The following is a 26,614-nucleotide window of genomic DNA, read 5'->3' as shown; positions in this document are numbered from 1 at the left end:
CTTCCTCCAAATTGCTTCTCACACAGTAGTTATCTTACAGTTTTTAATGTGCCTTTAACCAGAAGAAACCCACTTTGGTTAATGTTTCCATTGCATCAATACAAACAGGACTGAAGGACCAGCATGCCAAACGTACACTGCATTTGGCCACATGAAAGAGTCTAGACCCCTTCTTTTAACTTGTGGCACTTGACATTTCCATATGGTGAAACATTCAATTTTTGTCAATATCTAAGTTTTTAATTAACTCTGACAAAGGTCAACAAATTGAAATGATAACCATCTCTGCACAAATGCTGCCTGAGTTGTCCCATCCCATTTTGGATTTATTTCATAATTCCAGCAAGTTTTAAATTTTAATTTATTATTTGCAAGGACATTTTCAAGGATAATTTTGCTCACGAGGTACATTCGTCCACCATAAATGATCAAAGTCAATTCCCCTCTGCATTCAAATCAACTGCTTCCACTTGAAGCACCCACTACTGCCAAGGGTCTGATGTCTCAGCTTGTCAGGTGAACCAACCGCCTCCACTAATAAGCTGGTGGAAATCAGAAAACAAACCAAATCCTGGAAATCCAAACCAAAAGGAGAAAATGCCAGAGAAACTCAGCAGTCCAGGCAGCATCTGCAAAAAGAGTTGACTGTTTCTCTCTGGCCAAGATGTGGCTATTCTAACCATCAAGTGTTCCCACCTCTGGCATCAAAGGCCTTGCAGGAGCTCTTCTCTACTAGACCATGAGAGTATGTACATATAAGACTCTTACTGATGGTTTTGGTTTACCTAAGGTTTACAAAAGGTCCACCATCCCCTGACATCAGTCTGAAGAAGGGTCTCGACCCCAAACATCACCCATTCCTTCTCTCCAGAGATGCTGCCTGACCCGCTGAGTTACTCCAGCATTTTGTGTCTACCTTCGATTTAAACCAGCATCTGCGGTTTTCTTTCCTACACATATTGCCGCTCCACTGCGAATTCTCCTCAAGGTATGTCTACTTTGAAGACGTTCTCCTCCTCTCTTCGATGAAGGTTTAGCAACATCCTCTCTCACTGCTCCCCCTCTGTGATTCCTCCTGCCCTCCAACTCTACGAAAACACATCCTATCTTTGTCCCACCCCCTCCCCTGACATCAGTCTGAAGAAGGGTCTCGACCCGAAACATCACCCATTCCTTCTCTCCAGAGATGCTGCCTGACCCGCTGAGTTTCTCCAGCATTTTGTGTCTACCATAGAGATAGAATGTAGTTGGTGACAGTAAGGCTGGTGGGAGAACTGGGAAAGGGGAGGGGATGGAGAGAGAGGGAAAGCAAGGGCTATTTGAAGTTAGGGAAGTCAATGTTCATACCACTGGGGCGTAAGCTACCCAAGTGAAATATGAGGTGCTGTTTCTCCAAATTGCGCTGGGCCTCACTCTGACAATGGAGGAGGCCCAGGGCAGAAAGGTCAGATTGGGAATGGGAGGGAGCGTTAAAGTGCTGAGCAACCGGGAGATCAGCTAGGTTAAGGTGGACTGAGAGGAGATGTTCAGCGAAACAATCGCCGAGCCTGCGCTTGTCTCGCCCTTGTACAGAAGTTGGCACCTGGAACAGCGGATACAGTAGATGAGGTTGGAGGAGGTGCAAGTGAACCTCTGCCTCACCTGAAAGGACTGTTGAGGTCCTTGGATGGAGTCGAGGGGGGAGGTAAAGTACCTGGGGAGGGGGTGGTTTGGGTGAGAAGGGACGAGTCGACCAGGGAGTTACAGAGGGAACGGTCTCTGCGGAAAGCAGAAAGGGGTGGAGAGTCAATGGAAAAAACATTTGTTTGGTTTGTCGGGGATTTGTGTCAGCCGTGTCATTATTGTTGCCACTTGGAAGAATACTGATTAGGAATGAAAAGCTATTATTTTTTCACAGATTCATTTCCTTTAGCATTGATATGAGATGGAATGGAAGGGCTCTGGGGAAAGGCAAGGACATGGTGTACACCACAGATAGGTGAACTAACTGGGATAAATATTGCAATATCATCCTGTGATTCTAATCAGACTATTCTTCCCATCACATGGTCTCCTTCATATCTACCAATGATTCACAGTATCGCACTAAAGTGTCAACAAAAACTAAAGGTGTCCTGGTACGATCTGAGGCAGTCACTTGCCAGGAGTAGCATTCACAGCAAATCAAAGGAAGCAGCCAAAAAAATAAATAAATAGAAAATACAAAAATAATCCCAGAAGACCAACCTGGGCCGACATGTCAATTAATTTTGGCAACACAATCTTAAGTCCTTCATCAGTCTTTAGAAAATCCAGCAAACTACCTGCAGGAGAATAAAATGAACAGTCAAATCTTGTTCAACCCATTACCAATCTTGAAGAAAAAGCAGGGTAAGATATTCCACAAACTTACTCCCAACCAATCAGGATTTTGGGTACAACCATTCTACTAGCTTCACAATTCATTCTCCTAGCTTCACAATTCACAACTCTTCAAACCTTTTGTCTCACCTGCTGTCTTTTCATCTCTGACCTTTGTCCACCATCTACCCATCACCCCCCCCCCCTCTTCCCCCCCCCCCCCCTCCCCCCCCCACCTTCACATGGATTAACCTATTACCTCCCAGGCTTTGTCCTGCCCTCCTCTCGTCCAGCTTTCTCCCCCCCACAATGTCTGAAGAAGGGTCCCGACCTGAAAAGTCACCTATCCAAGTTCACCTATTCCAGAGATGCTGTCTGACCTGCTGAGTTACTCCATCATTTTGTTTCTTTTTTTATAAACCTGCATCTGAAGAAGGGTCTCGACCCGAAACGTCACCCAATCCTTCTCTTCAGAGATGCTGCCCATCCCGCTGAGTTACTCCAGCTTTTTGTGTCTATCTTCGGTTTAAACCAGCATCTGCAGTTCCTTCCTACACATTTTGTTTGCAGTTCCATGTATACACTGTCATTGCTGTACCTTTTGACATAAATTCAGTCACAATATATATGGGTTCCTTTGTCACAACTGCGTACAGCTGCACTAGCTTGTCATGTTGAATTGTCTTCATAATGTTAGCTTCTTCCAGAAAAGCCTGTGGAGACATGCTCCCCTCCTTCAGCATTTTGATGGCCACCTTGGTATTGTTCTTATAGTAACCTGTGCAAAGGATTAAAAAAAATCAGTAATGAATATCTAATTTCTTATTGTAAAACTGTTTATTGCCAGCCATTCAATTCACAGAGGGTTTTTGAATCATCTCCTTTAAACATTACACAAACAAATGCAAGTCTTGTCAAAATAGTACACAGCATTTGTGACTGACGAAGAGCAGTACACAATCAACCCTTGATTCCAAACAATCCCAATCAGAGTCAATGTTTGTGCTCAATGCTCCTTAAAGGGATGCAAAACAAGATGAGTGTCTCATCTCAATAAGTCCAACTTGTTGGAAATTCATAATTTAAAATTGTCCATAAAGAGTAAATTAAGCAGAGATTTAGGGAATCATCTGGGTGGTGAAATGTGGAGTAGAAGTTTAGTTTATTTAGTTTAGAGATGCAGCAAGGAAACAGGCCTTCCGGCCCACTGAGTCCGCAATGACCAGCCACACATTAATACTATCCTACACATACTGGGGACAATTTACATTTACACCAAGCCAATTAACCTACAAACCTGTACATCTTTGGAGTGTGGGAGGAAACAATGATTTTGGAGAAAACCCACGCGGTCACGGGGAGAACATACAAGCTCCGTACAGACAGCACCCTGGGATCAAACCCAGGTCTCTGGCGCTGCAGGACAGCAACTCCACTGCTGCGCCACCATGCCGCCCTTTAGTTTGGTGTATCGAGGTGCAGTGAAAAGCTTTTGTTTACGCGCTATCTATTGAGATTCTAAGATTTGTAAAAAGTACAACGTAAATTGTATAGATTTGAGCAGAACATAAAAGGACTTCAACAAATCTAGTCAGTGCTAAATCTGATCTGGGAGTACACAGCATTTTCATGAGGCAGACAGAACCAACAAACTATGACAAATAAAATTTACAGTGTTATTTAAAATTAAATAGAATATACAGCACACAACAGGCCACTAGTCTTCTTTGATTCTACCTCCATTTCCTCGGCTTTTCAACTTTATCCATTCCCTTGTCACTCAAATAACCGCTACCTTCTTCCTGAAAGCAGTAATTTATCTTAACTTTTCCTGACATTAGCAAGGTCCATAATTTACCGTAACTGAGAATCAAAGAATTGGCATGGTATAATGTGTAGGAAGGAACTGCAGATGCTGGTTTGCACCAAAGATAGACCCAAAATACTGGAGTGACTCTGGGTCAGGCAGCATCTCTGAAGAAAAATAGGTCACGTTTCAGGTTGAAGGTTTCTGCAGTCTGAAGAAGGATCTCGACCCGAAACGTCACCTATTCCTTTTCTCCAGGGATACAGCCTGACCCGCTGACTTGCTCCAGCATTTTGTGTCTATCTTTAGCATGCCGTACGTCGGAAATTAAAAGACAAAAATTGCTGGAAATACTCAGCAGGTCAGGCAGTATCTGTGGAAAGAGAAACAGTTAACATTTCAGGTTGAAGTTCTGGTGAAGGCTCTTTGATCTGACATTAACTGTGCTTCTCTTTATGCATATGCCCCCTGGCCCATTGAGTATTTCCATCATTTTCTGTTTTATTCTATCAGTTAGTTTTGTAGCCATTCCCTAAGTAAATACATTTATCTTATTTTTCATTAAATACTTACTATTTTTTCTGCATGTTCCACAGTGTTCCTCTGGCATTTTTGCAGTATAAATTGCGTAGTTGTGACTCAGTACACCAAGTACAGCCTGACCAGGCTGACCTATGCTAGTGTTATATTATTTCATTAAATTTAGATTCAAAACTATACAACTACATCCAATGCTTTTTTTTCCACATTTTAGTTGTTATGGTACCAATTTTAGTGATTTATTGACCTGTATCCCTGCACCACAAGTGTCCTCTTTATTTCCTAAGATGCATGTTACAGCTTTAGTTTTCCTATCACAATGTGCATCACCTCACATAATTATGTGCTAATTCAATTTGCCAGTGTGTATTCTATAATGCCGTATTCCTCCTCAAATTCTAGCATTGCATTTGACTTCCTTATTACTGATTTGACTTACAAATTAAATTTTGGGGAATCTTGCACCAGCACTCCAATATCTGAAATCTCTCCCCATTTAGAAAATAGTCTATACTTTTATTGCTACTAACAAAATGCATGACTCCAAACTTTACTAAGCTGTATTCCATCTGCCATTTTTGTGCCAACTCCCCAACCTCAGTTTAGTTTATTCTCAGTGTACAGCTAGGTACAGTGGAAAGCTTTTGTTGCGTGCAAACCAGTCAGCAGAAAGACAATACATGATTGCAATCGAGCCATTCACAGTGTATGTGAAAAGGAAATAACATTTAGTGCAAGGTAAAGACAGCAAAGTCCGATCAAGGATAGTCTGAGGGTCACCAATGAGGTAGATAGTAGTTTAGTACTCCTCTCTGGTTGTGATAGGATTATTCAGTTGCCTGATAACAGCTGGGAAGAAACGGTCCCTGAATCTGGATCTGGAGATCCAACCTGTCCAAGTCCTTCTGCAGGGTCCCTGCACTCTCTACTCTACCAGCCCCTCCACCTATCTTCGTATCATCTGCAAACGGCCACAAAGCCTTCATCCAAATCATTGATATACCACGTGATATGAATGTGTTCAGATGATGATCCTCTGCCCACTATATTAACAGGACACAATCACTCCCTATTTATTATTTAATCTTGGTTTCCCCACATATGTAACAACGTTCGATTCACAGGATTACTCCTGATAAATCTGAAATGTTCATGGCAAATGTTTACAGCAAGAAAATAGATAAAACAAGATTATAATCTCTGGAGTCAATGTGCTATTTGATATCACTTCAACCATAGATTTGCAAATTTAGCAGTCACAGCCTGATAAACATTTCATTCTGACTCTCAATGTTGTTTGCAACAAACTCTGCATTGCATCCTGTCCATCAAGAGTGCCAGGCGGTACTACACTTCCCTTCACTTATATCATGGAAATATTCAAATCAACTACGACACAAACAAGCTGAATATCTGGCACTTGGGCCAAGCCATCACATGATTCATCGGTCATCATTCATTTGTAACAGAGCTGTGGTTTCTGAGCTCATGAATACAGGTATTTATATCACACTGGAACCAAGTGGTCTGAGGAGCTAAAAAGCAAGTGTGAGATGCATCTTAATCCACCCTCACCCATAACCACATCTGCTTAACATTTCTTATTATGGCTATCATCTGTGTGTGTGGTTTCCCCCCTCTAGTATTGCAAACACTCATTTGTTGGAGCAGCTAGATTTGGCAATGTTTTCCTCTGATTATCCGCTGTAGCTCTAACAGGGGCCAAAGTAAAGGTTTAAAAACAGTTACATTGGACGCACTGGGCTGGCTGTGCCTCGTGGTTTTGAAGGGAATGAGTGGCATTGAATGGCTCCCTGGGAAGTAAGACATGGACTTAGATGGATTCCCATAAGTTCAGGACAAATGGAGTGCCAGATCTGTGTGCCAGTTCATCAGTTGTTCTGCTTCCTGACTCGACTCGACATGTAGTTCAATGACAGAGGCTGAACAGATTGGGATTCACAGAGTGCTGGAGTAGTTAGTGGGACCCAACCAGAAAGGTCGCCTAACCATGTTCTCCTGAGATGCTGCCTGACCCGCTGAGTTACTCCAGCACTTTGTGTCTTCTACTCTAAACCAGCATCTGCAGTTCATCGTTTCTGTTTAGTTTACATTAGTTTAGTTTAGAGATAGTGTGGAAACAGGCCCTTCAGCCCACTGAGTTCGTGCCAACCAACAATCACCCCGCCCTCTAGCACTGTCCTACACACTAGGGACAATTTACAATTTTAACAAGCCAATTAACTTATAAACCTGTGCGCCATTGGAGTGTGTGAGGAAAGCAGAGCTCCCAGAGAAAACCAATGCAGGTCACGAGGAGAACGTACAAACTCCGTACAGACAGCACCCATAGTCAGGATCGAACTCGGGTCTCTGGCACTGTAACGCAGCTATTCTACCGCCGGCCCACTGCTTGGGATTCACAGACTTGTGTCGGATTGAAATGGAGATTAGAATTGGGATTCCTAACCTGGGAATTAAGAAAACATTGGTACCTATTTTTAATTTATTTTAATTATTTCTTGGTGTCTTAGCCTCCGATTCTCAGCAGAGGAACAACACTTCATCTGCCTTCTGCAACCAGCCCAGATGTAAACCACATGCAGCGACTCCAGAAACATGCCAAAGCTAGATCGATTTGCCAGGGTTTATTTGCTTCGCAGCAGGGTCTTGGTTAAAATCCTCTTGTGATCAAACACTCAGTGAAATCATGGCTAAATGGGGAAGATACCGAATGCAAAGAATGAGCATGCTCAGAAATAGAGATCAATGTTTAGAGATACAGTGCCCTCCATAATGTTTGGGACAAACATAATTTATTTATTTGCCTCTGTACTCCACAATTTGAGATTTGTAATAGAAAAAAATCACATGTGGTTAAAGTGCACATTGTCAGATTTTAATAAAGGCCATTTTTATATATTTTGGTTTCACCATGTAGAAATTACAGCAGTGTTTATACATAGTCCCCGCCCCCCCCCCATTTCAGGGCACCATAATGTTTGGGATAAGGCAATATCATGTAAATGAAAGTAGTCATGTTTAGTATTTTGTTACATATCCTTTGCATGCAATGACTGCTTGAAGTCTGTCATTCATGGACATCACCAGTTGCTGGGTGTCTTCTCTGGTGATGCTCTGCCAGGCCTGTATTGCAACCATCTTTAGCTGATGCTTGTTTTGGGGGCTAGACCCCTTCAGTTTTCTCTTCAGCATATAAAAGGCATGCTCAATTAGGTTCAGATCAGGTGATTGACTTGGCCACTCAAGAATTGACCATTTTTTAGCTTTGAAAAACTTATTTGTTGCTTTAGCAGTATGTTTGGGGTCATTGTCTTGCTCTAGAATGAATGGCCAATGAGTTTTGAGACATTTGTTTAAACTTGAGCAGATAGGATGTGTCTATACATTTCAGAATTCATTATGTTACTACCATCAGCAGTTGTATCATCAATGAAGATAAGTGAGCCAGTGCCTTCAGCAGCCATACATGCCCAGGCCATTATACCCCCACCACCGTGTTTCACAGATGAGGTGGTATGCATTGGATCTTGGGTAGTTCCTTCTCTCCTCCATACTTTGCTCTTGCCATCACTCTGATATAAGTTAAACTTCGTCTCATCTGTTAACAAGACCTTTTTTCCAGAACTGTGGTTACTCTTTTAAGTACTTCTTGGCAAACTGTAACCTGGCCATCCTATTTTTGCAGCTAACCAGCAGTTTGCATCTTGCAGTGTAGCCTCTGTATTTTTGTTCATAAAGTCTTCTGCGGACAGTGGTCATTCACAAATCCACACTTGACTCCTGAAGTGTGTTTCTGATCTGTCGGACAGGTGTTTGGGGATTTTTCTTTATTATAGAGAATTCTTCTGTCATCAGCTGTGGAGGTCTTCCTTGGCCTGCCAGTCCCTTTGCGATTAGTAAGCTCACCAGTGCTCTCTTTCTTCTTAATGATGTTCCAAACAGTTGATTTTGGTAAGCCTAAGGTTTGGCTGATGTCTCTAACAGTTTTATTCTTGTTTCTCAGTCTCATAATGGCTCCTTTGACTTTCATTGGCACAACTTTGGTCCTCATGTAGATAAACAGCAATAAAAGTTTCCAAAGGTGATGGAAAGACTGGAGGAAAGACTAGGTGCTGAGAGCTCTCTTATACCTGCATTAAGGAGGCTATTAAACACACCTGAGCAATTACAAACACCTGTGAAGCCATGTGTTCCAAACATTACGGTGCCCTGAAAAGGGGGGACTATGTATAAACTCAGCTGTAATTTCTACATGGTGAAACCAAAATGTATAAAAATGGCCTTTAATAAAATCTGACAATGTGCACTTTAACCACATGTGATTTGTTCTATTACAAATCTCAAATTGTAGAGTACAGAGGCAAATAAATAAATGATGGGTCTTTGTCCCAAATATTATGGAGGGCACTGTATCTCTAAACATTGCACTGTAAAAAGAACTACACAGACCAGAAACATGCTAGAGTAATTCCTGGTTTTACAGAGTTTCTAATCTCCACAGTACAGCCTCAATTCTACAGCATGAAATTACATTTAGATACTAGCCGAGGCTCTAACTCCTGATATCTTTCCTCTGAACCTCTCTCTACTGAAGATGTTCAAATGATGACACCCATGAAAGGTTGGATTGACATCTCCATCAGTTGAATTGTTGCTGATAATTCCTCTCTACCTGTTAATAACAGCTCCACAGAAAACCTGCTAAACGTCTGCAGACACTGTGGGAGGTGCAAAATTGGGGAAGTCCGACAACTTTCAGTTAAGAAAATGAGAATATTAGAGACAAATATATACATTTATTGGGTAAAAATTTCTATTTGAAATCCATTTTTCCCTGAGAAAGTATGTTTAATGAGCAGAAAATCCAAATAGTAAAATAATAACCCATGACCTGATAATTGCTTATGACATTTTTGTTTTATTCCCTTATGCTAAATGTTGTTGATAATATCAAAGTTACACGTTATCAACTTGAATCACTTGACTCATTTGTTTTTGAATATTGCAGAAATCAGGACATCCGCTATCCACTATCTAAACAGACCAAAAGGTGTTATTAAAATATATATATCATTTTCTGCTTGGCTCTTTTATTTTCCTGCATATTTTAGTTATTGCTCTCTGAAGCAATTAACTTAATTGGGAACAAGCACATAACTATTACTAAAATAACCAATACATTACATGACAAAAGCTCTGTCAATTTTTCACCAAATGAAACAAAATCATCAGCGGCCATCTCACTAGAACAGCCATGCAGAATAACAACATTACCAACAGCAATCATCTCAACAGGAAGACCAACGGTGCATTGGCACATTAAGCATAAAGTAGGTGGCTTCACATTGATGTTAAACTGAGCTCCGAGGATGAGCAAAACTCTCGAGCAAACTGGAAGTAACATGTTATTTTTTAAATCGTAAGCAGTTAACCTAAATACATTAAATAGACCCAAGGCCGTTCTATGTATCAGTACTGCAGTTTGTGCAGTTTGTACACCACGACTGTCCCAGGTTCTCACATCTGCAGAAAATGTTCGCTGTCTTTGGTCATTCCTGCTCAACAGCATGCAAGCATGCGTAGGAAGGAACTGCAGATGCTGATTTAAACTGAAGATAGACACAAAAAGCTGGAGTAACTCAGCGGGACAAGCAGCAACTCTGGAGAGAAGGAATGGGTGACTTTTCGGGTCGAGACCCTTCTTCAGACTCTGAAGCTTTTTGTGTCTATCTTCATGCAAGCATGCAAGCTATCATCTTAACCAGTGGATCTGCCAGGTTCCAATCTCAGACAGACTGGTGTGCAGAAAGGCGGTTTCAATGTCCCAACACTTTTATCAATCTTTCTGATCACATTGCCACAACTCACTTCCAGCAAGATTCCTGCTGGGAGATTGGCAGTGTTACATCAGAGGAGTGGGATCAGCTCAGAAGGACTCCTTCCCACCAAATCTGAAAACACCATAGTTCCTTGCTAGTAACTGCTGCACAAATTGAAGTTTTGTCACTAATAAATTTTGCCAATTTCAGTACTCACCCATCCAAACTTCGCCAAACTGCCCAGCTCCCAGTTTAGTTGTCAACCTCAGGGCTTCTCTTGGGATTTCCCATTCGTCTGGCCACCAGGGCATTCGAGGAGCCAGCATTGGGCATGGCATAGTCAGACGCTGGCACAGACCATCTGAACTTTCTGAAGACATAGTATAAATGAGCAAATATTTCAGACTATCTAACATGATTAGAATGAAATTGAATTGAATTGAAAGATACAGCATGGAAACAGGCCCTTCGACACATTTCCATAGCAACCATCAATCACCTGCTCACACTAGTTCTATATTATCCCACTTTCTCATCCACTCCCAACACATTAGGGGCAATTTACAGAGGCCAATCAACCTATAAACCGGCACGTCTTCAGGGTGTGGAAGGAAACCGGAGCACCCAAAGGAAACCATTGCTGTCACAGGGAGAATATGCAAACTCCATTGACATTATTTTGCACTAAACGTTATTCACTTTATTTCCTTTATCATGTATCTGTATACTGTTGATAGTTCGATTGTAATCATGTGTTGCCTTTCTGCTGACAGGTTAGCACGCAACAAAAGCTTTTCACTGTACCTCAGTACACGTGACAATAAACTAAATTCAGACAGTGCCTGAGTTCAGGATCGAGCATGGGTCTCTGGAACCATGAGGCAGTGGCTCTACCAGATGCCACTGTGCTGCCCCAAAATATTTGCATTAATGTTGCTAATACTTACTTGAATAATACAGAACCAATTTTTGTAAGTTGGCGAATGTGGCTCTAGGAGTGATGTAATAACCGCCATCATCAAGGAGTCTAATCTTGTAATGTTTCACTATATCACCATATTTAGAGTCATGGTCCCTCACAGACAGTGAAAAGGCACCTAGACAAAATAGTAAAAGCAAGTTAAAGGTCACCGCTATGCAGCAGAGCTTTAGAAGTTTGAAAGTTAAAACTTGCAACTATGATCGTACTTTTTTGTCAGCCTTGAATACTTTTGATCTGTAATCAATGGACACTGCCCAGTCCATCACGGGCATTGATCTCCCCAACATCTAAGAGATTTGCAGGAAGCGCTGCCTCATGCGAGCAGCTAATCTACAAAAACACGTTCATGAATTACCAACCTTTGTTAGTTTCACTCTCCCGGATTAGGAAAGTCCCCAGTTTATTGCCTGGAGTCAACAATTGCCTCTCCGCATCTTTCCGGCTTATTCCTTTGAAGAACCAGCTGAAATAAGAGATCATTAATAGATATTTACCTTGACCCGTTGGAGCATGGTGAACATTCTACATTAGGAAATGATGGGTTTGGGTTACACGCAAGGAATCATCTGCAAAATTTAGGTTGACACTGGTTTCCATTAAGACCCCCAAGGCTAAAAGACTACAACTCTTTGCAGACAGTGGGAGTCTTCACAGAGGTCACAAACAGCCTGACATTTGCCCAGAGGCATTTGAAGATCTGCCACATCAAAGGTCTCGCAGAAAATAAAATCTCATGGCGTAGGAGGTAACATGTTGACGTGGATAAAAGTTTGTCAGGGTGATAGTGGCATTTAAGTGCTTTTAAATTGGCAAAAAATAATGCAGAAAATGGAGGTTCATGTACAGGCAGTTGAGATTAATTTATCTTGGCATCATGTTCAATAGGCATTGTTGGTCGAAGGACCTGTTCTATGTTCTAAGGGTAACAGGAGGGGAGACAAGGCATACAGTGCTCTCTAGCTATTGCCAAGATATAACAAGTAGTGTGCCAAAGCAATCATTGTTGGGGCTACCCTTTAAACAACATATAAATGATGGATAAAAGCTATTAAAGGGCACAACAAAGGTAGGAGGATAAATTGCGAAGAAGATGCAAAGGTTATGAAGATACAGTACTTATATAGGTTAAGCCAGTGGGCAAAGATCTTATGAAAGGAGTATAATTTGGGGAATTGGAAATGGTCCATTTGACAGGAGAATGAAAATGTAAGAACATATTACCTAAATGATGAGAGATCACAGAGCTCTGATATGCAGAGTGATTTAGGTGCCCCAGTGAACATTTTTCAAAATGCCAGGAGACACGTGAAGCAAGTAATTAGGAAAACTAGCAAAGCATGTTATTGATTGCTGGGGAAACACTAAAGTAGGGAGGTTGAAATTCTGTTCTATTGCACACTGGTGAGGCTGCTTCTGAATTACTATGCACAGCATTAGTCTCCTTTTTTGAGGAGGATGTTAATGCTTTGGAAGTATTTATAAGAAGGTTTACCAGACTGATTCTTAGAATGGAAAGGGCAGGTTGTCACATGAAGAAAGGTTGGACAGGTTAGGCTTCTTTCTGTTGGGGTTTAGTAGAGTGATAGGGGACTTGATTAAAACATAGGATCTGGATGGATCCTGACAAGATGAATGTAGAGAAGGTGTTATCCTTGTGGGAGAAGCAAGAACTATAGGATCAGTGCTTAAAATTAAGGCATCACCGTTTAAAGACAGAGGAGTCCTTGATTCTTTGGAATTCTTTGAAGCAGGGGTGATTGCAAGCCTATATGGGCCAGGAGCATTTACAGATAAAGTGGCCAATGCAATCAGTCCGTAGGTTAGGTTGACAACATTTGCAAAACTACTGTTCTTTTGCCCGTTGATGGGCTTAGCAAGGGAATGAAAGGAAATGCAAGTCTGAACAAGGGTCCCGACCGAAACGTTACCTATCCATCTTCTCCAGAGATGCTACCCGTCCCGCTGAGTTATTCCAGCACTTTGTATCTTTTTTTTGAGTGTAAGTTACCGGTTCGATGAGAAAGTAGAGTTTAGATTACAATCGGGTCAGCTGTGAACGTATTAAGTGGCGGGGCAGGATTAAGTTGCTGACTGGCCTATTCCTGCTCGAAATTTGTACATTCATGTAAAAGAATGTTATGTTCATATTAAAAAATGAGTACATTTAAATCCAAGCTTTCTCAGAATTCTTCCATTCTAATAAACCAACTTTCTGTAATATTGTCCCAGCAAGTCCATTCCATGCTTGCTTAATCTAAGCTCAAAATGGGCTTAGGAATTATGAACAGCAGATATCAGAATGCTGAAAATTAATTTGCTGAGCTTGCTGTATCATTGCCCCAAAGCTCACATGAATCACTGGAGGTGGCATAAAGTTAGAAAGGTATTAAAGGACCAATAATGTAACAGGCAAGAGGAAATGTCAACCCCCAATGACAATGGTGTACGATCTTCTGCAGCAAAGTGCCCCAGTCTGTTAGCTCTGAGCATTTTATGCAGCCCTGTGGTATTGTAACATTTGTATGTAAAACTCTCATTTCTGGTTCTTGAACAAGAAGTTATAAAAGGAAGTTACTAGCTGACTGGGTTAAAAGTCTTCCAATTAACATAGAAAACATTTCTTTGGAATGTTTTCAATTAAATGTTTTTTGAAATAAATATTTTTAGTTTTATATCATTTTTAGCTCATTTGATGGAATGGTGAAATTTCATCCGAAATAAAGACTTCCTTTGGGCCGTGGGAAGCTGCACTCTGAAACAAATATTCATTCCAGGAATGCCTCAGGCTTTCTGTGCTAAACGTCCACCAGTATTTCTCATCCTCCAGTGTTGAGCCACAGGCCTGTTCACTCCGTTTGGCACGGATGACCCTGAGCAGCTCTGTCTGCATCAACGATTGTAGCAATATATCATCCCCTGTTACTTGTCCCCTTTTCACATCAGAGATGCTACAACACCTGCCTCAACTAGTCCTTGTACAAAATAATCCATGCTCCAATCGCTATGAGGTATTTTCTCCTCACCTTTCCCTCATTTCCTCTTGACATTTTCAGATGGTTGATCCTTATTACCGAGACTCCAGTCAGAGGAACCAGTCTTTCTGCATTCATTTTGTCAAACTGTTTCATTATTTCACTACCTTTTCCAAATAAAGCTCCAATACTTCATCCCTCCTCATGACGTTTCCCCATCCGCTAGTAACGCGAGTCCCAAAGTCTGAATATCAATCTCAATATTATGAAGTACAATTCTTCCCAGCTGGACTGTCTGTTGTGTTTCTCCCGAAAGCAAGAATTTTCTAATCATGATGGGTAGGTGGATGAGCTGCCAGAATAGGTAGTTGAGGCAGGTACTGCAACAACATTTAAAAGACATTTGAATGAGTTCATGGATAGGAATGGTTTAGAGGGATATGGGCCTAACATGGGCTGGTGGGACCAGTTGAGATGGGGCATCTGAGTAGGCATGGGCCTGTTTCCGCGCTGTATGGCTCTATGACTATCAGCTGTAAGCGATAGGTACCTCAACAGTAACAGCAACTGAGGATAGTGAATGAATAGTGCTATGTCAAGACAATGGAAACACATGTAAGGACCATTACTGCAGACAACACTAAAAAAATTCTACATAATTGAGTCTGCCAGGAAACTCACAAAACAATTACGAACATTTCATAAAAGTATTGAAATATTACAGCATCATGTACTTCTAATTATAGCATTTTAAATACTTCTAATGAGTACCTTTGCAAATTTTGACCCTGGAATCAAAATAATTATATAAAATTTAAACAAAGAAATAAAGTTCTTAATCTGAATGACTTACTTTTCCACTTCGACTGTGTCCCCTCTTGCCATGAATTTACCGGGAACAAAACCCTCATTGCCGGAAACCAAAGATTTAGCCTTCCACCAATCCCCTTTTCTAGAAAATAAATATAATAAAAATGGTCAGTTTTGAATCACTGTGAAAATACTGACATGGGTAATCTGATACAATCCATCAATAGATTCAATATTTGTACAATCGTTGAGTGCTTTCACAGTTCCTGCATTTACTGTCAGTGCAATTGCTGCAATTTGTTTTGCTTCTGTGAAAATAGCCAGTCAGCACAATTTTTTTACATTTTAAGTGTCAAATCAGGTTATTTTGAGGGCATTAAATCTTCATCTCTGTTCTTAAACATTCTCCTTGAAAGGTCATTTTTTTCTCCACTTGACTGAGTTATGAGCTGCTCTGCAAACAGCAGTTTGTGAAATTCATCACACAAGACAGATCATTCTTCATGTAAGTGGCGTGCTGGTTCAGCCTGAGATGGCCATCCTCCCCCCATTTACTATATTGGATCAAGTCACAGTGCAGATATTTAGCTCTAATATTTCAACTGTTAAGTTTTCTGAATACTCACTCTGCATAATAAAATAACACATTTAAATAACCAATAGTTAAACAGAAGTAATCTTCTAAATATATTTACTCTTTAAACAAATGACAAGAATTCAATGTCGAAAGGTTGATCATCTACAACTTGATGGTGATGTTAGTGTGGGGATTTGCTATTGGTCTACCTCCCAGTGTGCTAATCCATTGGCTTGAACAAGAGACACGAGGTTAGATATATAGCATAGAAACACCCTCTGACCCACTGAATCCATGCCAACCATCGATCACCTGTTCATACTAATTCTATGTTATCCCATTCATCCACTCCCTGCACATAAGAGGCAATTAAACAGAGGCCAATTAACCTACAGGTCCACACGTCTTTGGGATTACCAGAGCACATGGAGGAAACCCACATGACACAAGGAGAATGTGCAAACTCTACACAGGCAGCACCCGAGGTCAGGATTGAACCTGGGTCTCTGGCACTGTGAGGCAGCACCTCTACCAGTTGTGGCAATCTGCTGTCAAATCTTACCACAGCAACTGGAGAATTAAAAGTAAAGTAATTAAATAGAACTGGAATTAAAAAGGTGGTATCAGTAATAGTGACCATGACAATAATGGACCATCTATTTCAGTGGCGTCCTTCAAGGAAGGAAATCTCCCGTGCTGATCTGGTTTGGCTTTTATGTGGCTCTTTAGACTAGCCAGAATGATTGACTTGTATCTGTCTTCTGATGGATGTATTGTAAGTGCTTGTATTGCAGGAATGCCTCCAACCCGCAGGTGAATAAACAAAAACTAGAAATGCCCTGCTGACGAGGTAAATTAGAGCAGCATCAAGCTTGTGTGTACAAGGAACCATTGTGAAATCCACAATGGCACCAAGGCCCAGCCTGCCCACACAGGGTTCAAGTGCCCATTTGCAACTGAGTATGAAGAAGTTGTCATATGCTTGACTTTCTGTAACCAAATATGCTTAACCAGTGGCCATAAAAGGGATTGAGAGGTACAATTTTAGTACCAAGTGCATATCTGAAAGCAGTTCCTAAAGAAAAATGTGATTGGCATTTACTTACTCTGATATGACAATAAGGCGATCACCTTTCTTAAATCCCAGATCTCGATCACTTGTTGGTTCATAATCGTGCAAAGCTACAAATGTCTTTGCTGTTGGAACAAGAGCCATCGCATAATGAGTTAAATTGAGCATTAAAAAAATTAGTTTATCTCATGGTAAGCAATTCCGCCATCCAGTTTGTTAAAAGGCAGTTGTGGCGGCCAGGCCACTACACAGTCATCTTTATTGTTTAGCTGCATACACTAACAGCTCTATAGATAGCCAGAGAGATGATTGGCTATTCTCTGGTCAAGTAAGCTTCGTATCCACACTGTTGGAAGTAACTATGGCAGATTTTAGGAAAATAACTTACATCTAACTATCATTGACTCACTGCAGCTGTGTAGAGAAATGACGCAACTTCTTTGAGGGAATGACGTGTGAGTTTGCAGGTTAATTGGCCTTTGAAAATTATCTCTAGTGTGTCAGGAGTGAATGCAAAACATAAAATGAGTGTGAACAGGTCATCCATGGTTGGCATGGACTCAGTGGGCCGTAGGGCCTGTTTCCAAGGTGTATCTTTCATTCAATCAATCAAGTTGTAGTTTCTGCCTGAAGAAGGGTCCTGACCTCAAACATCACCTATCTATTTTCTCCACAGATGCTGTCTGACCCGCTGAGTTACTCCAGCATTTTGTGTCTATCTTTTGTAGCTTCTGGTTCCTTTGCTTTCTAACCAAAATGCTTATCGTATAAATTAATTTCATTTGGCTCTTAAATGTGAATCATACATCCTCAGCTCGCAATTCATTAGTTTTAGAGATACAGCATAGAAACAGGCCCTTCAGTCCTCCAATTCCATGCTGACCATTGATCACCCTTTCACACTAGTTCTATGTTATTCCACTTTCTCATCCACTCCCTACCCACTAGCGCCGATTTTCAGATGCCAATTAACCTACTAGCCTGCATGTCTTTGGGATCTGGGAGGAAATTGGAACAACCGGTGGAAACCCACACGGTCACGGGGAAAATGTGCAAACTCCACACAGACAGGAGCCGAGGTCAGGATCAAGCCCCGGGTCTCACTCTGGTGCTGTGAGACAGCAGCTCTACCAGCTGCGCCACTGTGCCGCTCATAGTTGAATGAGAGCTGGCAGTAAATGCTCTGTTAGGCCAGTGTGTCCTGGATCCGGGCCAGTGCTGAACATGGTGCCTGCAAAACCAGCCCACTTGTCCACATTAACTTGCTCTGGATATGGGAGCTGCCTGAGAGACATCCTGCAAGCCGGAGCAGGCCATTGAAAGCAACTGGGCCTCAAGCATCTGATCCCAAAGCTCCAGAAAGGCCTGATGGCCTTTGGCAGTACACGGAAGGTGATTGGGAGAGTTTGTTTGCGGGTAAAGAATGTCTGGTGAGTGAGAGGCTTTTAAACATGAGATAATGAGAGGTCAGGGGCAGCATGTTTCTGTTAGAGTGAAGGGCAAGGCTTGCAGTTTTAGGGAACACTGGATGACAAGAGGTAAGTGGATCTGGTCAAGAAAAAGGAGGCATACGTCAGGTATAGGCTTCAGGAATCAAATGGATTTCTGAGTACAGAGGGTACAGGAGTATACTCAAGAGGGAGTCCTAAAGGGGACATGAGATAGCTTTGGCAGATAAGGCAATAGAGAATCCAAAGAGATTGTACAAGATATATTAAGGGGAGAATATGGCTTCTTAAAGGTTAACAAGGTCATCTATGCGTGGAGGCACAGAAGATGGGCACAATGTTAAATGATTATTTCTTGTCTGTATTTAATCATCATAATCATAATAATCATAATCATACTTTATTAGCCAAGTATGTTTTGCAACTTACGAGGAATTTCATGTCCCCTACAGTCATACCAATAAAAAGAAACAGAACACACAAAATACATTTTAACATGAACATCCACCACAGTGACTCCTCCGCATTCCTCACTGTGATGGAAGGCAAAAAAAAGTTCAATCTCTTCCCTTCTTTGTCCTCCAGCGGTCGGGGGCCTCTAACCTTCCGTTGACGGGACGATCTGGACTCCCGTAGCCGGCCGGCGGGCCTTCCTTGTCGGAGTGATCAAGCTCCTGCACCAGGGGGGATCTCAGCTCCCCTGCGCCGGGCGATCTACTGCGGGTCGGGGCTCGTTGAACGTCGTGTGGCTTTGGAGCTTCCCTACGTCGGTCTCAACCCAAAACTGCGAGCTCCTTTATGTTAAAGTCCGCAGGCCGCGGTTGGAACGTCAATCCCAGGCAAGGAATCAGCTCCGATGGGAAGTCCACGCCCCGCAATGGGGCTCAAAGTCAGTCCCGAGCAAGGCCTCCAGCTCCACCATGTTAGGCCATAGAGCAACTGGGGCTACGATCCAGAAAACAATCGCATCTCCGGCAAGGTAAGAGATTGAAAACAAGTTTCCCCTGACCCCCCCCCGCCCACATAAAACAAACCAGAGAACATCAACACATACTTTTAAAACTCACCAAAAATAACAAAAAAAAGACGAAAAAGACAGACTGTAGACGAGGCTGCCATCGCAGCGCCACCCGGTGAACCTTTGTGAACCAATACATGCAATGGAACTTGGGGATGTCTTGATAACAGTGATGTCATGAAGAGGGTCCACATACAGAAGAGAAGGTGCCGGAAATCTTAAAATGCATTGAGGTAGATAAATTACTTGGACATGATCAAGTGTATCCTCGATTTATAATTGGTAATGTACAAGATATTTGCATACTATGTACAGTTCTGATCACCCTGCTATAAGAAAGATGTTATAACACTTGAAAGGATGCGGAAAAGATTATGAAGATATATTACTGGGTCTGGAGGATTTAAGGTATAAAGAGAGGCTCAATAGACTTTTTTCCTGAAGTGTAGGAGGATAAGGAGTGATCTTACAGAAGTGATCCTATGAAAATTGATGAGAGGTCTCGATAAGATGAGTAGCCACAATGCAGGGCACTGGATAGAGAAGTATAAAAATAGAGGGCATAGGTTTAGAGTGAGAGAGGAAAGATTTAAAAGACAGCCGAGGGGCAATTCTTTCACACAGAGGGTGGTGAGTACATGGAACGAGCTGCTAGAGGAAGTGGTAAAATCAGGCGCAATTACGACATTTAAAACGCACTTAGATGAGTACATGGATAAGAAAGCTTTGGAGAGTTAGGGAGCAAGCAAATTGGATGAGCTCAGTTAGGCAACTTGGTCGGCATAGACAAGTTGGGCCAAAGAGACCATTTCTGTGCCACATAGCTTTATGACTTTTTGACTCTAGTGCAGTAAAAGACAAGAATGGATAAGATCACCAGCTCCTCAATTCTGGTGCTGGAGCCATAGCTAATAGGCTAACATACAGATAATCAGACCATTGAAATCAGTTTGAAATTATTATCATGCAAGTATTGTCCTCTTGTTGTAACAGGAGCCCCATACTGGGAACTGTATGCTGGTTTTTGCTGTATCTGACCCTTTGTCACACAACATTTTGGTCAATGTGAACTCACTAATGTCTAAGACATAACAGCCTTGGAAGCACGGAGGAGAGAGAGCAGTTTGAAAGTCCAAGATTGGTGGATCTTGTCACAAGCTAGGCACATTTAGTGCCGTGGAAAGATAGAAATGAATGTAAAAATTAACAAAAACATGCGAGAGATCTTTGAAGCACTTCCAGCCCAGTAGGAAAGAATGTTTCTATCCCAAGGCCCATGCCCCACAAACAAAATACTTCTGCTTGCACATTTGCAATTCAATCGGATGGCTACGATGTACCCTGCTGTGATGGGTTTTTGAGGCCACAACTACCAAAATCATCAGCAAATGCACCCTCCATTCTTACAGTGGAATATTAGCCCACAAATCTTTGGGCACCTTAAGTGTCAATTGGTTTTCATTCCAAAATAAGTATCTTTGTTAAATTGTGACATCTAGATGAAAGACCAAAAGTGCACGAAAGACCCTAATAGAAGAAAAATAAGTCAAGAAAGGGCAATGAAAATGTTGATCATTACATGGCAAAAGAAAGGATGAAGGTGTGAGAAGTTCTGTAGAATTGAAGCTCCAGTAAATGCTGAGTTATCGTGTACAACAGAATGACTGGGCTTTATTTTTATAATGAAAAGAACATTATATATGGCATTACTAATATGCAAAACATGCAGCCATACACGTTCTTCAAGCTGAAGCTTCTCGTTCCTCAAGCACACCAAATTTGAAAGGGGATAAGAGAGAATGTAAGATGGGTCTTTAAGTGTTGGTTCAGTAATATTAAATGTTGAATAGCGCAAAATGCTTGAATTTAGAAGACCTTGGATGGTAATGGAAGGAAAAAATGATACGGAATAGAATTTTTATAAACAGAACTCCAAGGAAAGAAGTCATAGGAATAGGAAACAATATATGCAAGGAGTATTCGCATTTTTAAGTTCAATATGGATATATATATGGAAAAATTACTGATAACAAATTTAAATCATAATATCTTAAACAATGATTATCAAGAAATAAGTTCACAATCAAGCTTGGTAACAGAGAAGTAAGAAAGAAAAACGTAAGAAAAGCTTACCCTGAGAATGTTTAAACGATGCTACTTGATCTTCCAAGCAATCCTATAAAAGAAGCAAAAAGGATCAGGGGATGGGATTTTGGAGTAAAGGGATTTCAATGGTTCAATGGTTCATTATTGTCACACGTACTGAAGTACGGTGAATTTTCTTTTTTGCGTACAGTTCAGTAAAGCTAAGAAATCAACATGGCTATTCCCTTTGAGATACCAAGAATGAATGGTGTTTTAAAGATGTTGGGCAACCCAGAATGATCTAGAAGTAACCATCACAGTTGAAATCTTGTATCTAATCCTGTAATGACTTCCTCATCAACAGATCTCAAACAGTACAGATTGAAAACAACATTGCCTCCTTGATGACCATCAACCCAGGGGCACCCCAGAGCTCAGTCCCCTGCTCCACACTCGTTGGCCAGACACAAATACAATCCCATCTGTAAATTCACTGACAATACCACGATCGTTGGACAAATAACGGATAACGCCGAGTCAGAGCACAGGAGGGAGATTGACAATCTGACTGAATGGTGTCAGAACAAAAATCTTATTCTCAACAGTAGCAAGGCCAAGGAGCTGAATGTTGACTTCAGAAAGGCAAAGTCACTCTCGCGGTCTATGTGGCCGGATTGACACATCGGCGGAGTGGACCACTGGAGGCCCTCCAACAGCCTGGGGCTCGATTGGATCAGACACCACTGCAAGAGGCCAAGTGCACGGACCAGACATAGCCTGCAGCAGCAAAGAGTGGTGGAGCAGCAGTGGGGGATACCAACAACTTTGCAATCAACTATTCCGATACACTTGTATTTAACTTATGATTATGCTTGTAATATTTACAGTTATGTACAGTCATATTTTTTACTGAACTGGATGCAAAAAAGTAATTTCACTGCACCTCGGTACGTGTGACAACAAAGTACCACAACTGACCATGCACCTATCTTCATTGGCAGGACTCACCAACAGGGTGTCAGGGATTGTGGGGAGTAGGCAGGTGGAAATGATAGATCACCCATGATTGAATGGCAGAGGAGACTTGATGGGCCAAAATGCCTAATTCTGCCCCTTTCACTTATGAATTTATGAACATCTCGCCTTGCTCAGAAATTTGAGGAGATTCGCCCTGTCGCCGAATACTGTACTCTATTGAAGTTCGATAAACATACTGCGGAGAGCATACTGACTGGTTGCAAAACATGCCTGGTTTGTTGGCTGGCCTTCTGTGCACTTGCAGGATTTCTGCAAGTTATTATTTTTTTAAAATTCAATCAACTGTATTAAGTGTCCAAGTAAAGGGAAAACATAAGCATCTTTCAGCTGTACTCACCAGAAATGGGAATAGACTGACCTGTTGCCCAGCTTCAGAGGAAGCCCCTTTGCCCAGGTTCCAGTGGGTGAAACTATTTGTCCTCTGGTCAGTGCTTGTAGCACAGCCCATCCTTCCTGAACAAAGGCAGAGATTGATTCACAAATGGATTAACCCAACCTGTCTGCCTCTCATCATGGTGCAGATTTTTTTCATTTAACAAGACGATCTATGCTTTGTTAGTACATTGAGTGCAGACGTCTGTGAACAACATTTCTTCTGCCAGCAGTGAACCTGACGAGTGGAAAATCAACCAAGCTACATTCTGAGTGCTACACAAAGGCTGCCTTAAACTGGTATTAGACCTGTGAGTATATGATCATCCACGCTGGATAAATTGAGTCACGATCAGGCCAAGGATGAGTACACATTAACTGCCACGTAACAGGCAGGCATCGCGGGTCAGCATGTGCTATTTTTAGTGGCGTAATGTAATCCAATTCTTATTACTTTACCTCAGTTTTCTCTCTACTTCTCGACAATGATTCTTCAGCTGACAAAGTTATCTCTCCATGAATGAATGCCTTTATTGTCGATGAAAGCACTGCATACAATGAAATTATTATTGCCACTCCATTGGTGCATAATATACTAACATAAAAGCACAGGACACAATTTAAAAACAGTTATTTAACTAGGGCTTAAGTTAAATAAATAATCAATATTGCAATATATTAATAAACAATGGTGATAGTAAGGTAAAATGCGAGATAGGTAGCAGCATGGAAGAGTGCAGCATGAGTAATACTCAGTAGCTTTTCATATTGAGTGTGCCGATTGCTTTGGGGAAGAAGCTGTCTCTTAGTCTGGAGGTGCGTGTTATGGCTGACCTATAACGCCTGCCAGAGGGCAACACTTCAAACAGGTGGTGACCGGGGGTGTGTGGAGTCTTTAATGATGTTAGTGGCTCTGCTGAGGTGGCGTGAGATGGCAATATCCTCCATAGAGGGCAGTGGGCAGCCGATGATTCTCTTTGCTGTTTTTACCACTCTTTGGAGCGTTTTCTTATTTGCAGCAGAGCAGCTGGCATACCACACTGACATGCAATATGTCAGTAGGCTCTCAATAGTCCCCCGATAGAAGGCCACCAGCAGCTCCTTCCTGGAGTTGTGCTTCCTGAGCACCCTCAGAAAGTGGAGTCTCTGTTGTGCTCTCTTGACAGTTGTAGTGGTGTTGGCCGACCAGGAGAAGTCCTCACTTATGAGGACTCCTAGGAATTTAAAGGTCTGCACCCTTTCCACCCACGCCCCATTTATGCAGAGCGGGGCCGGGTCCGCGGCCCGTTTCCTCCTGAAATCAAGTATTAGCTCCTTTGTGTTGGTTGTGTTCAGTGTCAGGTTATTAGCGGAACAGCACTCTAACAGTCGCTGTATCTCATCCCTGTATGCTGACTCGTCCCCCCCCTAAGATAAGCCCGACGACAGTTGTGTCGTCAGCAAATTTAATAATCGTGTTGGATGGGTGGGCAAGTGTACATCTTCACCAATATGGTCAGAGTGAATGCACTGGCTTCGACAGTGACTCTTACCAGGTTATATGGCTAATGGGACCATTTTGGCTGACTTTGATCAGCTGAAGTCCATACCCACAGCTAGGATCGATGGAGAGAATTCAATTGGGACAACTACTCAGTTTTCCTGTGCCCAAGCAGAGTGTTGAGGCCATCTGCAGCATTGATTTGGCTTCAGTGCAGACCATAGTTTGCCCCTAGTCTGCAAAAGTCAGTTTTTCCTGCGGAAAACTAAAGAGTCATGTGGCTAGTCTTTTGAATCAATTTCATGCTTTTTTCATCCAAATATCTTACACTCCTTGACTCACTGATTACTTCTCTCAAAAGTTGATGAATCTTGGGAATTCTCGAGGCTCAGGGTTTTCCTTCTACCCCTGCTGATTCTGACTTGCTGTGATTAGGTGCCCAGGGCACCCCTTCTAAGTGAACATATTTCACAATTAACTCCGGTAGGCAAGGGGAACGGACTCATGCCCAAGCTATGTCTATCTCCATGTTGCAAGGGCAATGCCACAGGATGATGTTCAGGAGCAGCAGGTCGAGTTGAATTTGTCCCTCTATCCTGGGACCTTAATATATATTGAAGCATCTCTTGTACCATCAGACCTAAGATTAGATAACTCAGCACGGACTGGCATATCAGTCAGAGCCTTTGCCGATTTAGTGCAAGAATAGTTTTGTTCTTATTTAGTTCCTTGTGAAATGTGAATCCATATGTTGTGGAGTCATTACAATACAGAAGGAGGCCATTGTGTTCATGCCAGGTCTCTCTAGAGAAATGCAGTTCTGTTCACTTGTCCATTCTATCCCAGTAACCCGACAATTGTTTCTATCAAAGGGCCTTCCCAGCTTCATTTTGACATCATTGATTGTCCCTATCTTTTCCACCCTTGTAGCTGATGAGTTCCATCTGGTTTGGTTCTGTAATTTTAAAGTGTACCTTTAATTGAGCCTCCGACTACTTGACATGTTTGGATATAAACATAAATTCAATGACTGAGACAATAATTTACTGCTGTTTTTGATCTGCATTCCTTTTCAATCATGAGAACATAACTAAAAACATATGAATTAGGAGCAGTGGTGGGCCAATTGACCCTTTGATCCGGATCTATTATTTCAACAAGTTCATGGTTGATCTTCCACCTCAACACCACTTTCCTGCATTATTCCTGTATCCTTGATTCCGCTAATGTCCAGATATTGATTGATCTCTAATTTGAATGTAATCAATGACTAAGCCTTTTGTTTCCTCCCTGATTCTTCGCCTGGTTAGGTTATCTCTATGCTTTCACCAACATGGTGATTGTAATGCATAGGCTTTGGCAGTGACATTTACCAGGCTATATGGCTATTGGGGCCATCATAACTGGTTCCTGGTCATCATTCAGTGGCATTGCCCCTGCAACATGGATATGAGGACAGCCTGGGCAGGAGTCCTCTCCCCAAACCTACTGGAGTTAATTGCGCAGTACATTCAGTTTGAAAGGGTTTCAGGTTGCTTCCAGTGCCCTAGACACCTAATCACAGCATCGGAATCAGCAGGAGTAGAAGGAAAACTTAGAGTGGAAAAACATGAGATTGATTTGATAAATAATGTACTTTCCATTCCAGTGGTCACTTCCTAACTGCTGATTCCATTCACGTTCATGGGGCAAAAAAAAATGCATGTCAGAAGACGATTACAACCAACGCCTACCACACACCCACACATTTAGTGTTACCAATAAAGATACATTTCTTCCTCCTTAGCACCTACAAAGAATATCAAATTTAAAGAGATTAAGGCTTGCTTTATTTAAGGCAACTGTACTTTCCAATCTCCAAAATGTTAACGTATACTAAAATTTAACGCGTATTAAAGTGTCAAATCTTCACATGTAATTTGACTTTGCAGTTTTATCAGCATTTTGATTCTTTAAGATCAGAGTGATGAAATGTAAGCACATAAATATTGATTCATTATAAACATTAGGGTCGCTGAATAAAAGTAAAACAAACTCCGTCATGCAGTTTTATTTAAGGAATACCATTATGCCATTAATATTATCACTTCACCTTATATTGCATTTCTGTTTATAGAATCTTGCTATGCATATGTTAATTATCATGTTTCCGTAAATTACAGCACTGACTAAATTTCAATATTTAACATGTTAATTGTGAAGTGCCTTCGGAGTGTACCATGGGTAGTTT

The 26,614-nt window shown here is 41.7% G+C and overlaps 1 protein-coding gene across 1 annotated transcript in view; it reads right to left on the bottom strand.

The window, feature by feature from the left end:
• Positions 1-22,980, bottom strand: part of blk (BLK proto-oncogene, Src family tyrosine kinase) — a 29,729-nt gene extending 6,749 nt beyond the window's left edge. The window contains exons 1-9 of the mRNA XM_078400139.1: positions 22,891-22,980; positions 21,543-21,585; positions 16,978-17,068; positions 15,338-15,436; positions 11,872-11,975; positions 11,478-11,627; positions 10,748-10,900; positions 2,939-3,118; positions 2,227-2,303 (exon numbers count right to left, since the gene is read on the bottom strand). Coding sequence (XP_078256265.1) covers positions 2,227-2,303; positions 2,939-3,118; positions 10,748-10,900; positions 11,478-11,627; positions 11,872-11,975; positions 15,338-15,436; positions 16,978-17,068; positions 21,543-21,585; positions 22,891-22,980 — 987 coding nt within the window. The remainder of the gene's footprint in view (positions 1-2,226; positions 2,304-2,938; positions 3,119-10,747; positions 10,901-11,477; positions 11,628-11,871; positions 11,976-15,337; positions 15,437-16,977; positions 17,069-21,542; positions 21,586-22,890) is intronic.
• Between the last annotated feature and the right edge of the window lie 3,634 nt (positions 22,981-26,614).

Source organism: Rhinoraja longicauda, chromosome 5, assembly GCF_053455715.1.
Source record: "Rhinoraja longicauda isolate Sanriku21f chromosome 5, sRhiLon1.1, whole genome shotgun sequence".
Classification (NCBI taxonomy): domain Eukaryota; kingdom Metazoa; phylum Chordata; class Chondrichthyes; order Rajiformes; family Arhynchobatidae; genus Rhinoraja; species Rhinoraja longicauda.
The sequence above is the reverse complement of the archived record's forward strand: the minus strand, read 5'-3'. Positions and strand labels throughout refer to the sequence as shown.